This window comes from Protopterus annectens, chromosome 14.part0, assembly GCF_019279795.1.
Source record: "Protopterus annectens isolate FY-2018-M chromosome 14.part0, PAN1.0, whole genome shotgun sequence".
NCBI lineage: Eukaryota > Metazoa > Chordata > Ceratodontiformes > Protopteridae > Protopterus > Protopterus annectens.
In genome coordinates this window covers 924,396,137-924,410,339 of record NC_056748.1, presented here as the reverse complement: position 1 = coordinate 924,410,339, position 14,203 = coordinate 924,396,137, and the positions used below count along the sequence as shown (strand labels likewise).

Here is a 14,203-nt window from a genome sequence, read left to right as displayed (position 1 = left end):
GTCCACTGGGCTTAAGGAGACGTTTTCGGTGGAGGCCCGGGGGAAAAAGCTCCATATTACATAGAAGAAAATCAAACTTATGAATATTTAAAACAAATGTAGAATTATATAGTGAGATATAGCAAAATACAATTGAAAAAAAAATGAATACTCTTCATGACATATGTAGTTGCTTACAGAGTCATTTGCACAGCATAAAGTTGAACTGAGGCAGTGGAATAAGCTGAAAAATATTTAAAAACTATGAAATTGTAAGTATTCTGTTAGTAGCTACAAAGACCGAATATTTGAAAGATAGAAGTAGTATAGGTTTAGTAGTATGTGGAGGAAAGTGCAATGTGTACCAAGTATACATTCAAGATTCTGGTGAAAGAAAAGAGGGGTAGTTGAGTAGGAGAGAGAGGGAGGTGGTAGTTTACAAGAAAAAGAAATCTGGTGTAAGTAGAGACAGGCAGTTGTTTTGTAGCATAAGTGGAGTACACGCGTCAGGGATGATTACTGTAGCTAGTTAGCAGCATCTTTTAGCATGAACCTTATATGTAGGTAGAAAGGAAAGAGTAAATTTCCAGATAGGGAGAGAGAGTAGAGTTACAAAGCTATGTACAGTATTTACATTATATACATTCAAGGTTTTGATGCTATATTACATTAGATTCAGCAAAGGGTAAGTGTAGAGGAAAAACAGCAAGGTGTAGAGGTACATGTGGAAGTACATGTATAGGAGGCAATTAGCAGAATAGGGGCATTAGCAGGATTAAGTAGGTAGGGTGCAATTACATTTCCAATTATGGGAGAGGTAGGAATGGAGCTCAGATTTTAAGTGTTCAAAGTTTTTAGAGATTCGTAGTGAGGGTGGGTGAGAGTTACATTTTTTGGCTAAGGAAAAGGATTGGAGAAACTGTCCAGTGGGACGTTTTGGTTTGTATACAGAAAGTGAGGTGATGTGTGTAAGATGGTAAGATATATGCTAGGAGCAGGACATGCAGTAGGTTTAAAGATTAATTTGTGGGCTGTAGTGAGTTGGAGGTAGTCAAGGTAGTTGGGAAGCTCTAACCAGTTTAGCATTTGGAGAGAGCTACAATGATGGGAGGAGTGGTTAGAGATTTTGTTGCAACAGATTTCTAGTTTTGCAGAGATGGTGGAAGAAAGGTTTGTTAATAGTGGAGTACTGTACAGTAGTGATAGTGGTAAGTAGGTCATGGAGAGAGTTTGCCTTGTAGAAGGGGAGAGAAAGTAAGAGTTTCTGTATAGCATACCAAGTTTTTGATGAGTTTTCTTAACATTTAGTTGGACATGTGTATCGAATTTCAGGTGTTCATCAATGGTAACCCCAAGAAGTTTTGCTAAAGGAACGACTTCAACTGTGGAGTTGGTATGGCTGATGATATTGAAGGATTGTTTGCTGAGAGAGATGGCTTTTGAGGGGGGGGAGAAAAGAAGGATTTGGGATTTATTGGCATTAAGGGAGAGATGGTTTTGAAGCATCCAGTTCTCTGTAGTTGTAAAGGCCAATTGTGTTTTTGCCTGGAGCTCGGGAAGGCTCTGAGCAGAGCAGACGGAGTCGTCTGCATATTGCACTATTTGAGTGTTTGGAATTGCAGCGTAAAAGCTACTGATGAATATATTAAAGAGCACTGGTCCGAGTATAGACCCCTGGGGGACCCCGGTTGGGGTAGGTAGGAGGGTTGAGTTACCAGTTTGCCATTTCACAGCCTGGGATCTGTCAGAGAGATAACTATTGAACCATACAAGGGATTTTTGTGTGAGACTGAAGTTATAAAGGTGATTTAGAAGATGGGTATTAAGAGACAGTGTCAAATGCCTTGGAGAGATCGAGAAGGACAGTGGAGACAATTTTTCCAGAGTCCCGGGCATGGTTAACTATGTCTAAGAAAGATAGGAGAACAGTTATTGTATTATGGCCAGGACGGAAGCCATGCTGTGTAGGGGTGAGGAGTTGATTATTGATGAGGTAGGACATGAGTTGCTGGTGGATGTGTTTTTCAAGGATTTTTGAAATTGGTGAAGGAATGGCTATTAGTCGGAAGTTTGAGATGCTATTATTTTGCCTCCTTTGTGGAGAGGCAAGATAAAGGCAGCACTCCATAATTTGGGGACATAAGATTCCTGGATATACCTACTGATGAGAATGCTGATGGGGATGGCAATACCATCTGCAACGAGCTTGAGAAAGACTGAGGGAATATTGTCAAGGGCATTGGAGCATGGCTTAAGTTTGGAAAGAAGCTTTTTGATGTAGGAGGTTGAGACGGGTTTTAGATGAAAAGGGGTGGAAGGATTAGGAGTGGAGGGTTAGGAAGGGGAAGTAGGATTGGGAGGAAATGTGGTTGGAGAAGGTCTTGGTAAGTTCAGCTATAGAGTTGGTAAAGGAGGAGTTAAAAAGGGTGGCAATTTCTGTGTCAGTTTTTTTGTTGTCAGGACAGGGGTTGGATATGATACCAGGCTACAAAAGAGAGTTGATGAGGTTCCAGAATTCTTTAGGATTTTTGGTGTGGGTAGCCTGTAGTTTGGTGTAGCAAAGAGCAAGAGAATGGATTTCAGCAGAAAAAAAAAAAAAAAAAGTATCAGCGTCTGTAGATATAAAGACTGGGCAAGAAGGTAAGCTTAACTAGATATACACCGATGCTAGTATAGGTTAATATTTGTGAAAGTGGGTAGTTACACAAAGGAGTGGATATATAATAGCTGGAGGGTTTGAGAGTAGGATTTTTATTAATACAGTACTTTTGGTTACCGAAGGGAAAAATGTCTGCAGAGAAATGGTACTACCTTTAGGTGGTATATGTGTGTGTGCATATTATATATATATATATATATATATACACACACATACATTATATATAATAGACAGAGAAACATACATATAAACACACACAGCTGTGATATATACACGTACATATTTATATCACAAGTCAGTTTTAATGCATTATTCAAAGTAGAAGGTATGACGTTTCATTACTGCAATGTCAAAGCCATACACAAAATATTTAAGATGTGTGTATTAGCTGGATATATTAAGCTTTGTTAATCATAGTGGTAGCAATGATTCCCTGTTAATAGGTCATAAAATTTAACAGCTTAGTGCTACTAGTACTGTGAAAATTATTATAATTTTGTTGTAATACCATCTACAGACACATTGTTAAGGTTTTTGTTGATTTCCAAGTTTCCTCAAGCTTAGTAATGACTGAATAAATCCAAGACACCACACCAAAGCTGGGATGAAGATGGGGATTGTGCAGAATATGGCTTCACTGCTTAATTCCAGTACTGCAAACTGCGATGCTTTAGGGCATCCTGAACAACATTCATAATTAAGTTCCACTCGTAATACCAGTTTTCAACAAAAGACCATCAGTCCACGCTCAGTCTAGTAAAATGCAAAGGAATTAATGTCAGGTTGTAATCCATAAAGTAAACCTATCAGTAATTCATATCACTCAAGTCCCATCAAATATACTTCTCAGAATCCACACAAAGTGATAGGCAGGGACAAGCTCCTGTGATGTTGTAAAAAACAAGACCATAAAAGCACACACTGTTTATTCACTAGTGTGTGCTTTTATGGTCTTGTTTTTTATAGCATCGCAGGAGCTTGTCAGTGCCTATCATTTTGTGTGGATTTATTGGTGACTTTGCAGTGGTGGTATTCTCCTTGAGTCTTGAGATACTTCTCAGAATGCAGATATTCAAGAAATGAAAAATGTGTAACATTTCTTAACAGCCATAAATGAATGTTTAATTTACTTTTATTAAATAAATGGTAATGCTTTCAAAATACTTAGAAGTACATTTCTCCTATCCATCTTTTTCTCCTTGCCAATTTTTTTAAAAGTAGGTTTAGAGGACCTAAGGGCAGCTCAGCCATGGGCATCTCAGGTGAGGTAAACTCACCACCTCTCCCTGTCCACTCCAAGAATATCTTCACAGGGTGGAAGTGTGAAGCTACCCCTTTAAGTACCCAAAAAGCAGCAGCCTGGTAAGCTACTAACACCATGAGCTTCAGGGCCTAGTTAAGACAGCAGCTGAAAATACTGTGAAGAGGAATGTGCAGTCCTTACAACCTCTCCTCCAGCAGGTGCAAGACTCACTGACCCAGATGGCTCCAACCATCGAGCCACTGGAGGACTACATCACCAACCCATCAGGGTCCCTCCCCTTCTCCAGGTCCATCACGGGGATGGAATAAACGTAGGTCCTTTCCACCAGGGATGACAACTGGTTTCCACATCTCTTTCCCTTCTTTTCTGTGTCTGTCATCTGTATGTCTTTACTTACCCCACTGATGTTAGCTTACCATAGCATTCTTGTCTATTGGGTACATGTCCTCCTTGCCTTTTCCATACTCTCTCCTCGTACTTCTCATTTTTTATGGAAGTTGGGGAAGGAGTCTCTTCATGAAAAATACTCAGTGTGTTCCTTTTGTGTGCACCTTGTATTCACTTCCCCCTTTCCAACCTTCCAAACACCAAAACAGGGCGTTTATACAAGGATATCCTTTTCAGTGAACAAGCAAAACCTCAAAATAATTTAAGTAAGCTGTGGGCCAGTAGTGGTAAGCTCACTAGAGACTTACAGAAAACGTCAAAAGTATTTGTAAATGTATGTACATACAGCTCCTTTCACACATTATTAAGGTGCTTCTACGCATTCTACACCAGTTAAGATGTGGGAAGCTGATGTGGACATTTTCTCACAGAGTTAAGACTTGAAGGTAAACAAATGATGCTGATTATGTACAGTGTCACTATCCACAGATTACCATTGCACATATATGAATAAAAACAGTTATCCATTTTTAAGGTAGGAACTGTAAACTGTCCAAGAGAAAATAACTGTCTAGTTTTGCACCTATACAAGCAAAATAATTAAACACAAATATGGCATCCCTGAAAATGTAGCAAAGAGTGAAAACACTTTGGAATGCTGTATTGCAATTCATAGATATTCCAAGGCCACCAAGCCTTATGACCTTTCACACCTTGTCAGTGTCCTCCTTCAGGAAGCACCTCCTTTCTCCAAGTGGGCCATACTGGTCAATCCTACAGTAAATTTATGGATACCCATCCACTTATCTACTTTATGTTTAAAGGTTAGACAGCGAGTTGCACTGCTCAACATTTACTAGAAACCTACTCTAAAGGTCTGGGAAACACTGGGTTACAACTCCGCTCTTTCACTTATTTTGCTTACCTGCTGGTGAAAATTTAGGTCCCTGGTTCTAGTACTGCTGGAGATACTGGACTTTCAGAAAAAAAAGAGGAAGTCCAGGACAATTGGGTCTGTAAGGTACAGTAACAGAGCCAGAGATCTCACAAAGTCTACAGGGCACTGAATAAAGAGATAACGCTTCCAGTCTCTCTTGGTAACTTGGCTACTTTAGACCTGTGATCTTTTTGGTAAAGAATCTTTGGGATCTTCTAACTGTTTGATAAGTTTAGGGAGATATATTCCAAAGGGGGATGTTGTTCTCTATAACAGACCTGATCAGTGTAGAATTTAAGAAAATTACTACCTCTTTAGACTTTTGATGATATTCCTTTGGGAATTAGCTGGGCTAAATAAAATTACTTCCTGACAATCTCCATTACATAATGGTTAAAAGACAGAAAGCTATCAACCCAAGTACTTAGTTCCCCAACTACATTTTCATTTTTAGAGACGGTTGTCTAGACAGTATATCAAGGAGAGGGATTATAGACCAACACTGACAATACTACACTTTTAGTATTCAGTTTAACTCCATTTAAACCAAAAGTTTGCTATAGAGAATTTGTTTCTGGAGGCTTTGGGTGGCAGTTACTTAATAATAATCCCCAGTCTGCAAGCTTTGTTAGCCAGCTGTCCTGTCTCGATGCTTGGACATCTGAAAAGTAAATATCAAAAAGAACAGATCTCAGCACACAGTCATGTGGGACACTGATAATCACTTTAATTCTTTCTGACGAGGAACCTACAGCAACACATACTGTCTGGATTCTATTTCTCAGCAATTTGCTAACTACCTTACCACATATGGATCAATTTTTTATGATGACAGAGTGTGACAATAGGAAGTACTGCCAGCACAGCTAGCTGGAATCTTGTAAATTATATACCATTTGTGAATATCAAACTGACTTATACAAGTTGCTTGTGTTACAAATGCATTAGAACTGTATATCATGTGCATCTCAAACTGATTTGTACAGATGTTGTGTTGAAAAGGTATTTGTAAAGTGCTTGTGTTTGAAATGTATCCACAAGGTGCCCTACTTGAGAGAACAGAAATGTACATGCACTACTGTAACTGTTTAAATGTGTTAACAGAGGAAACTGGAAGGTTAACACCAGTCCAGCAAACTTAATATATCTAAAATTAAATCACTTTATGGGTTAGGCCATAAAGATGCTACCTCACAGGTTTCAATTCTTCCAGAGACACAGTCTGTACTAGGAAGCTTTCTGCATTGTCTTTGGGGTGAACTAAATTACTACTCTGGAAGCATGGAGGTATGAAATTGTTTTAAGATTGCCAGCTCCTGCCACAAATCTGAGCTAAACCCCTTGCATTTGTATTTTTACAGGTAGGTGCTAAATCCTGCCAGCGTCCAACAATGGGGGTTTGCATGGGAACTAGAAGTCAGATGACCAGAAGTGATGTCATTCTGCAAGTTATCCCGGAACTAATATTTTAGATGATATTTTGAGAAGTCTCTAGTGAGACAGAGCATTCTGTACTGGGCCTGACAACAAGAAGGACCATTCACCACATCATCTGCCTTGCTCTCTTACATAAGTAGGGAATAGTAATTCTCTTAGATTCAGTCTGGAATATAAAGAAGCTTAGATTAGATATTGTTTATCTTTATTTGTCTGAGTCTGTCCTTTAATATTATTTAAAATATTTCCTGTGATTTTTTAAGTCTGTCACTGTGACTAGATATTTAGTATTGGCTTGTTCTTTTATTATTACATATATTTAAACCGTTCAGTGTGGCTGATTTTTGTAGAGATTTAAGTTTTCAGAGTATTTGCATATTTATTTGGTGACACTGTGTGAGCTTGGTCAAACTATCATTTGTATCAATATTAATTTCACTCAGTATACTGGGTCCCCTTGGAAGAGCTTTAAAGTCACTGGCAGGTGTGTCTGGTGGCAGTCATAACTACCTTATAGTCTGAGAAGAACGGGGCATTGCTACTATCTGCAGTCACCATAGCCCCTAGAAAAAAAATTACCAGATCAGACAGTATCTACCCTTCACAAAACAACTGTTACAGGCCAAGTCTAATAGATTCCCAATATTGTGGACTGTGAGGTCCATTATAATATATTCCGTTGCTTTGTAAATAAGGCTTATAAGGATGAGAAGTCTGTAATCACCTGGGCTGGTTATAGGTTCACCTTTATAGAGGGTCATCACCACTGCAGTGCACCTCATCAGGACAAAACCAGTAGTTAATTTTAGGTTAAACGGGTTGAGGAGTGCGTCTCCAAGGACATGCTTAATACTATTAGTTAAGGACCTGGGTATATCATTAAGACCCATGGAGGAAGTACTTCTGGTCTTGGTTAACACAGTCAGTAAACGATCTTATGAGATAACTGAGGGAGTACAACATTCCAGCATATGAATGCAAGTCTCTGGGGTGAAGTTGGCACTACATTTAAATGGTTACTTGAAGCAATGAGGGACATACTCTATACAACTGCTAGTAACACTCTCTGAAGCATCTTGTTAATCCAGTAAGGTACACTTAAAAAAGCAAGACATTAACTTACTTAAGACATTACTTACATCAACACCCCTTACTAGTAAACACACTGCCTAACTTAGGCTTCTCACATAACACAGTAAAATGGTTTCAGAGCTACCTCAAGGATCGTAAACAAGCAGTGAAATGGTCCAGTCTCTCAAGGCTCCATCCTGGGACCCCTACTCTTCAACATTTTCACAAAATAACCTTCACACTGCCTCTCACCCTGGAACCCTCATTCAATACGCTGATGATTCCACCCATAATCTGTACTCCTCAATCACTACCAGAACTACTTTTAAAAACTCAGCAGTCCTTTACTGCAGTCGAATCCTGGCTAAGAAATGCGCAACTCTTTCTTAATCCAAAGAAGACAAAATTAGTACTGTTTTATCCCAAGATCACCTCCCCTTGTCACTGATCATTTTAACAACCTTTCATCGGACAACACTGTCATAGAAATAGTACAAGAAACCAAACTTCAAGGAGTTATCACTGACAAACTTTCACTTGTCCCCATATACAGCAAAATATAAAGAAAACTCATCAAAACTGGGACTCGTATAGAAAGCAGCAACCAAAACTACCCCTTGCAAAAACATTTTACTTCCTTCCCTTCCTTATGGCGCCCCTATCCTAACTCATGAACTTCTTCCATAAACAAGATGGAACAGTGCTACAACAAAGTTGCAAATTTTGCCACAAACTCTAAATATCACACACACCACTATTAACCACTCCAAGAATGAAATTGGCTTGCACTCCCCAACCAACTTGCCTTTATTTAACCTTGCACAACCTTATTTTCAAGCCTACTGCCTGCCCTGCACTAACCAATCTAGTCACACCTTACACACCAACTAGATCCCTACGATCAGAAGGCAAAAATGTCCAACTATCTCAAAACCCACAAGAAAGCCAGATCACTCGCTGTATTCATTTGTCTTTATACTTTGGAATTCACTACCTCTATCTACCAGGTCTATGCCTGGCCTAACCCATTTCAAACCTCTTTAAAAAAAATAATCTCAAAAAAACATAGCTCTGCATAAAGCCTGCCTATTGCTCAACACTTCCTCTTCTTCTACACTAGCCTCATCCTCCTCTTCTATCACATTTCAATCCTTCACAGCCTGCAGGATCCTAAGGCTCTTCTAACTCCTTCTCTGTTTCTATCCCATATCCTTAAGCTACTGCTCAGGCTGTATTGCTTCTATTCTTTTTAACTCTTATCTTTCTGAATCACTAACTTTCTGGCTATTATTTTCTTAATGGAAACTAACATTCTATTTATTTTTTCATGCACTATAGCAGTCAGTGTCACACACTGCTATACCTACATACCATTTTTGGACACTACGTCATGAATAATGAGAGTGACTATTATTGTCTAGAACATTTTTAGCTCTACATAATCATATAGATGTGTTGTATATATTGTAACAGTTTGTTCTTTCAACTTATTTGTATATTATTTCTAATGTGATTTCGACTGTATTGGATCTATGTCAAATAAGTAAATAAGGGCCTTTTGGGTTTATGGAGACAGTTTTATAGTTAGGGTCTTGGGTTTATGGTTAATGGTAGAGTTTGCAGCTATTTTTTTTTAAGTTTGAAGGAACTTTGTTACAAAAATACATTTCCTATAACATTAGGGTCTTGGGTTTATAGTTAATGGTAGAGTTTGCAGCTATTTTTTTTTTTTTAAGTTTGAAGGAACTTTGTTACAAAAATACATTTCCTATAACATGAATAATAGTAAAATAAACCACTGGTTTATGTTTCAAGCCAATTCCCACAGGTATACTTCAATTTATATACCCCATTCAGAAAAAAAACGACACACAGGAGTTGCACCTGACAGCTACAAACCACCACCCTGCTTTTCCTGGATCTACTATTTTCCTCTGTTAAAAAACTGACCTGTTAAGGTGCCCATATATTAAGACCACTAACTTTACCAGAAAGTCTAGTACCTTAGAACAGTACATTTTTAAGACACAAGGCACACTTCCTTCTGTGATATTTTCAAAAGTACCCCCGTGATTCTAATAGAGATCCGAGAGGCATATGTCTAGGCTAGGACTTCTGCCTTGGCCACATGGAAAATGTGCAGACTTATAGTGTAATTGAGAAATGTTCCAAGGTCATACACAAAAATACAACATAACTCAAGAAAACTACACAATCTTGGGTTATCACTAATTAGAAGACCAACACACAGACACTGTGAATACTGCACCTTATGTAATATTAGCAGTAGATCATCAATAAAGACCACTGCCCCTTACTGTGACACATGACCTTCAACTTTTTTGGCAATCACAGATTCTGGCAGTACCCTTAAATAACTTCCTCATGATCCCACCCCCACAGCAAGGCATCAAGATTCTCTTCTATCTTTCCAACGCCATGCTTCTGTTCTGCAATCACATATAACATAATGAGACATGTCTCATCTATGAACAAACAACTGCATGCCCCATCTCCGAAGCAAGGTATTTCACGCCCACTCCTTTGCTATTCCTCTCACCTTAACACAGTCGACCGGATACATGACACAATGTTCCAAGACCCCCGCCACTGCTCCTGCCATCATATGCGTCCTAACAGAGGCACAAGCCGGCAGCGCCTCATACTCGTTGTCAGTGTCGTCAGAATTCGGAATGGTGGCACTGCTGCTGACACCCACCGTCGCACTACCGGTCCCACCACCACTGCCTCTTACTACTGCTGCTCCCGACCCTAGCCAGGCCTGTGCTACCCATACTCCAAGGCGCCCCTCAGTCTTAACAGTCGCCACTGTTCCCAGTTCGGGACCTTCAGGAAGAAGACGCATGCTTCTATGAGCACAACCCTCTAGTTCCATGGTGCTCCTTGACCAACTGCTGTCCGTTGTCACGGGCGTTAAGATTTTACACACTACAGGCCTGGCTGGAGCAATGCAACAAACATGGATACAGACTTAACGCCCGCCCTAGATTGCTCCCGCTTGCCTCACCCCCCTCCCATAAGTCATCGTTTATTGGTTAGTAAACTTGACGGACATCATGTTGTAACGTTGCCTCAATAAGTTACTGAAGGGTAGTTTGAAGTCGTGCTTTCTATTTGTCTATGAATCCTACCTGAACTTTCTTGATTGCAATATCCTCGCAAAGTTGATGATGTATTTCACTTGGTTCTGTAACTGACTGGTATTACTTAACAGTTATATTACTAATCAATTAAGATAAGTAGACAGGGAACTTATTTTCTTTTAGATGGCTATTTTAGGCAAGTCTGCGGTTGAAATAAAAATACTGGATAATTCTGCAGCTTACAATTTTTTCTGTTCATACAGCATACCCGTCTGTCCTAGCCCCGTTTTGTTGAAGCTCTTTGATTTTTGTCTCATGTTTGCTGTGTCCCACATACAATTTTTACTTTTAATGTAATAACCAAAGATTACAGTAAGTTAATAATACCGTAATTCGCATTCTTCAGAAACTTGTATGTTTATGTAAAACTTGTTCTGTTGACTTCTGTGTGCAGTAATGTTTTAAAATGTCTCTGATTTCTGACCCTTTGACCTTTGCACCTCACTATTTATGGCTTTCCTTCTGATTCTTCGTCAAAGAAGTTGTGTTTGTGCGATATGTTATGTAACTCGTTAGCATTAGATTCGTCAAAAAGCACGTTGCAGTTGACATGCTTCCCCGTGCTTCTAAGCAGTTGCACTTTAAATCATAGTGGGAATATTTAAAGTTTGTAAGGGCATGCTAGAAACGATTCCAAGATAAGGAACATCTCGTTTTATAGAATTAGCAGACCTTTAAACGGTAGAACTTACAATGTAACATTTTAGAATATGTTGAACTGTTAAACAGTGCAAATATCACCTTACTACAAGTGGTCAGAAATGCTATACTTTATTTTACTTGCAAAAAAGCGACAATCATGATGAAAATAAAGTATTTACTTTCAAGTAAAGCATATCCTTCCAACAGTATCCTCCCGAGTTAAAGGAAAATGACCTGCTCGTTTGGACTGCACGTACCTTCTGTTCCCTTATTTTCGTTAAATTATGACAATCGTCAATAGTAATACATTATTCTAATTTATCTTACTTTTATTCTAAATAGAAGAATGCAGGCAAATCACAGTATGTTTTAACTATGGCCATCTATAGTCTAAAGAGTAAAGCCCCGACTATAGCTCTGGTAACCTGGTTTCTAGTAGTGGCTTGGATTGCTTACAGAAGTGGTAGGGAAGGATGGGTGCATCTTGGGGGAAGGGTAAGGCATAGCAGGCACCAGATTGCCACAATCCCTCTAAGAATGGGCAACAATGCAAACCACAGCCAGGAAATGGTCATTTGGCTCACCGCGCCACCACTAGGTGGCCGCCTTCACAGCAGGTGTGCAGAAGTCCACCTGCATGAAGAAGATATTTTGGTCATCTCTAGTGATGTGGATCATGTATTCCCTCCAACCTAGAGATGAAGTTAGAGCCAAAAGAAAATGCCCTTGTGGCTGGGATGCCATCAGGGTCACAAGTAACTGTCATGGCTGTCCGAATGACAGCATTAGCCAGCCCCCATGATTCCTGGGGGGGTCCCCCACCATGAGAAAGTGAGTGGGTTCAGGTCTACTAGGGAGCAGGGGGAGATTTGATGGCTGACAGACACAGGCATAAAAAACCTTGAAAAATGTCTTGCAATGTTACAGTAGCTCTTGGATCTTATAAGAAATCATCATGATCCAACTTACAAGTGGAGATGATGCTGTAGACCCTCTCATCATGCCATAAAGCTAATTTATTCTTTAATATCAATAAGCTCTTTGCTTTTCTCTACTTAACTAATTCTTATTCCATCTTTTTTGAGTGCTGATTTGGAAGTAATTCCTACCTAGTTTTTTTAGACATTCGCTCTAGAATAACTAAGGTGCAGTTATTCCTTGGGTTTTATACCCTATGAATAATTTACAGGAATTGCTCTTAAAATATGTCAGACACTCTTCCATTCTAAGTGGACAAGTTTAAAACCCCCAAAATAACTTTCAGATTCCTTATTTTGTACATTAGTGTGCAATAATGAACGAAGCATTGACTCATACCTCTCAACCTCTTAGAGCAAGAAATCTAGACAAAGCCATATACTTTAGTGTTTAATGATTTGCCACTAATTTGCCAGAAAACCACAATTTTTGGAAAAAAATGACCAAAAATATGAGGCAAAAATCTGAACATTCTGCGAAAATGCTTTGTGCATCGGATATGTGAAGTACGATCAGGGTATAGTAAAACATGAGGCCCATACCATCCATCTGATCGTATTCCCTAGTATATTATTGCACCTATAAAATATACTTCTAAGATTTTGTTTTTACTTGTTAAGTCATAAGTTGTTTAGTTTGTACTATTCTGCTATGTGAAACAGGCTAATTTAAAAATTTGTTAACCAAGTAGGTGGCTGGTCTGGGGATCCTTTTCAGCCATAACCCAAGGCACACAGCAAAAACAATGACATTTAAAAAGTTTAAAAATACAACACAAAAGAATGTACAAAGCTGGGACTTCATTAGTACTTTACAGCGTAGTACCAATTATCATACTGGATTTAATATTTTAGCTAGTGGGTTAATAATTCACAGCTTTTTAGAAGTAAAAAAAAAAATACCAATGTGTTTCTGAAAGGGTTACAATGGAATTAGTAAACCTCACTTATTTATTTATTGGCATTTGTTTACCGGGAAAGTCCACTGGGCCAAGGAAGTTCATTTTCAGTGGCGGCCCGGGAGAAAGGTTCCAGAAAGTGAAAAAAAAATACACAAAAATCATTTACAGAAATTACAAAACACAAAAATTATTTACAGAAAGTTAATAGAGAAAAATAAAACAAATACACAAAAAATATTTGCAGATATTACATCACAAAGTTACAAATTTGTAAAGGATATTCATTAAAATTAATCTAGAATGAACTAGACCTGCTACAAACTTTGACATGAAGACTGACTGCCATGATCACATATTCAATAATAGGAAGATATAAAGTAGAAGAAAAATGTTAGGATGAGACTGTAGTATGCAGTAGGCGGTATAGGGAAATGAGGCCAAATATAAAATAGCCATGGTGAGAATATAAATGAACTATTAGAAGTTGATTTGAAGGCAGAGGTAGTTACTAAATAAAATATTAAGGGAAGGGAGAATAGAATAAGGAAAGAGGTGAAAGTGGGGAAGGATTGAGAGGGAAGGGTGTACAGAGAAGAAATGAAGAAAAAGAGAGAAGGGGGATGTGAGGAAAGGAGAAGGGTAGTAGAGCTTAGTGGAAGTATAAGTAAGGGTAATGAAAGTAAAAGTTCTACTGATAAAAGAGAAGGTATATTAGAGAAAGGTAAGGGCAGGCAAGTTTAGGGGTATAATGATTGATTTAGATAATTCCTGATAGAAAGGAGGA

General features: G+C 38.7%; 1 protein-coding gene across 1 annotated transcript in view; it reads right to left on the bottom strand.

The window, feature by feature from the left end:
• SLC25A28 (solute carrier family 25 member 28) overlaps positions 1 to 10,753 on the bottom strand; it is a 248,535-nt gene extending 237,782 nt beyond the window's left edge. Inside the window, exon 1 of the mRNA XM_044055643.1 lies at positions 10,295 to 10,753. Within this exon, the coding sequence (XP_043911578.1) occupies positions 10,295 to 10,630 (336 nt within the window). The 5' untranslated portion in view covers positions 10,631 to 10,753. The remainder of the gene's footprint in view (positions 1 to 10,294) is intronic.
• Between the last annotated feature and the right edge of the window lie 3,450 nt (positions 10,754 to 14,203).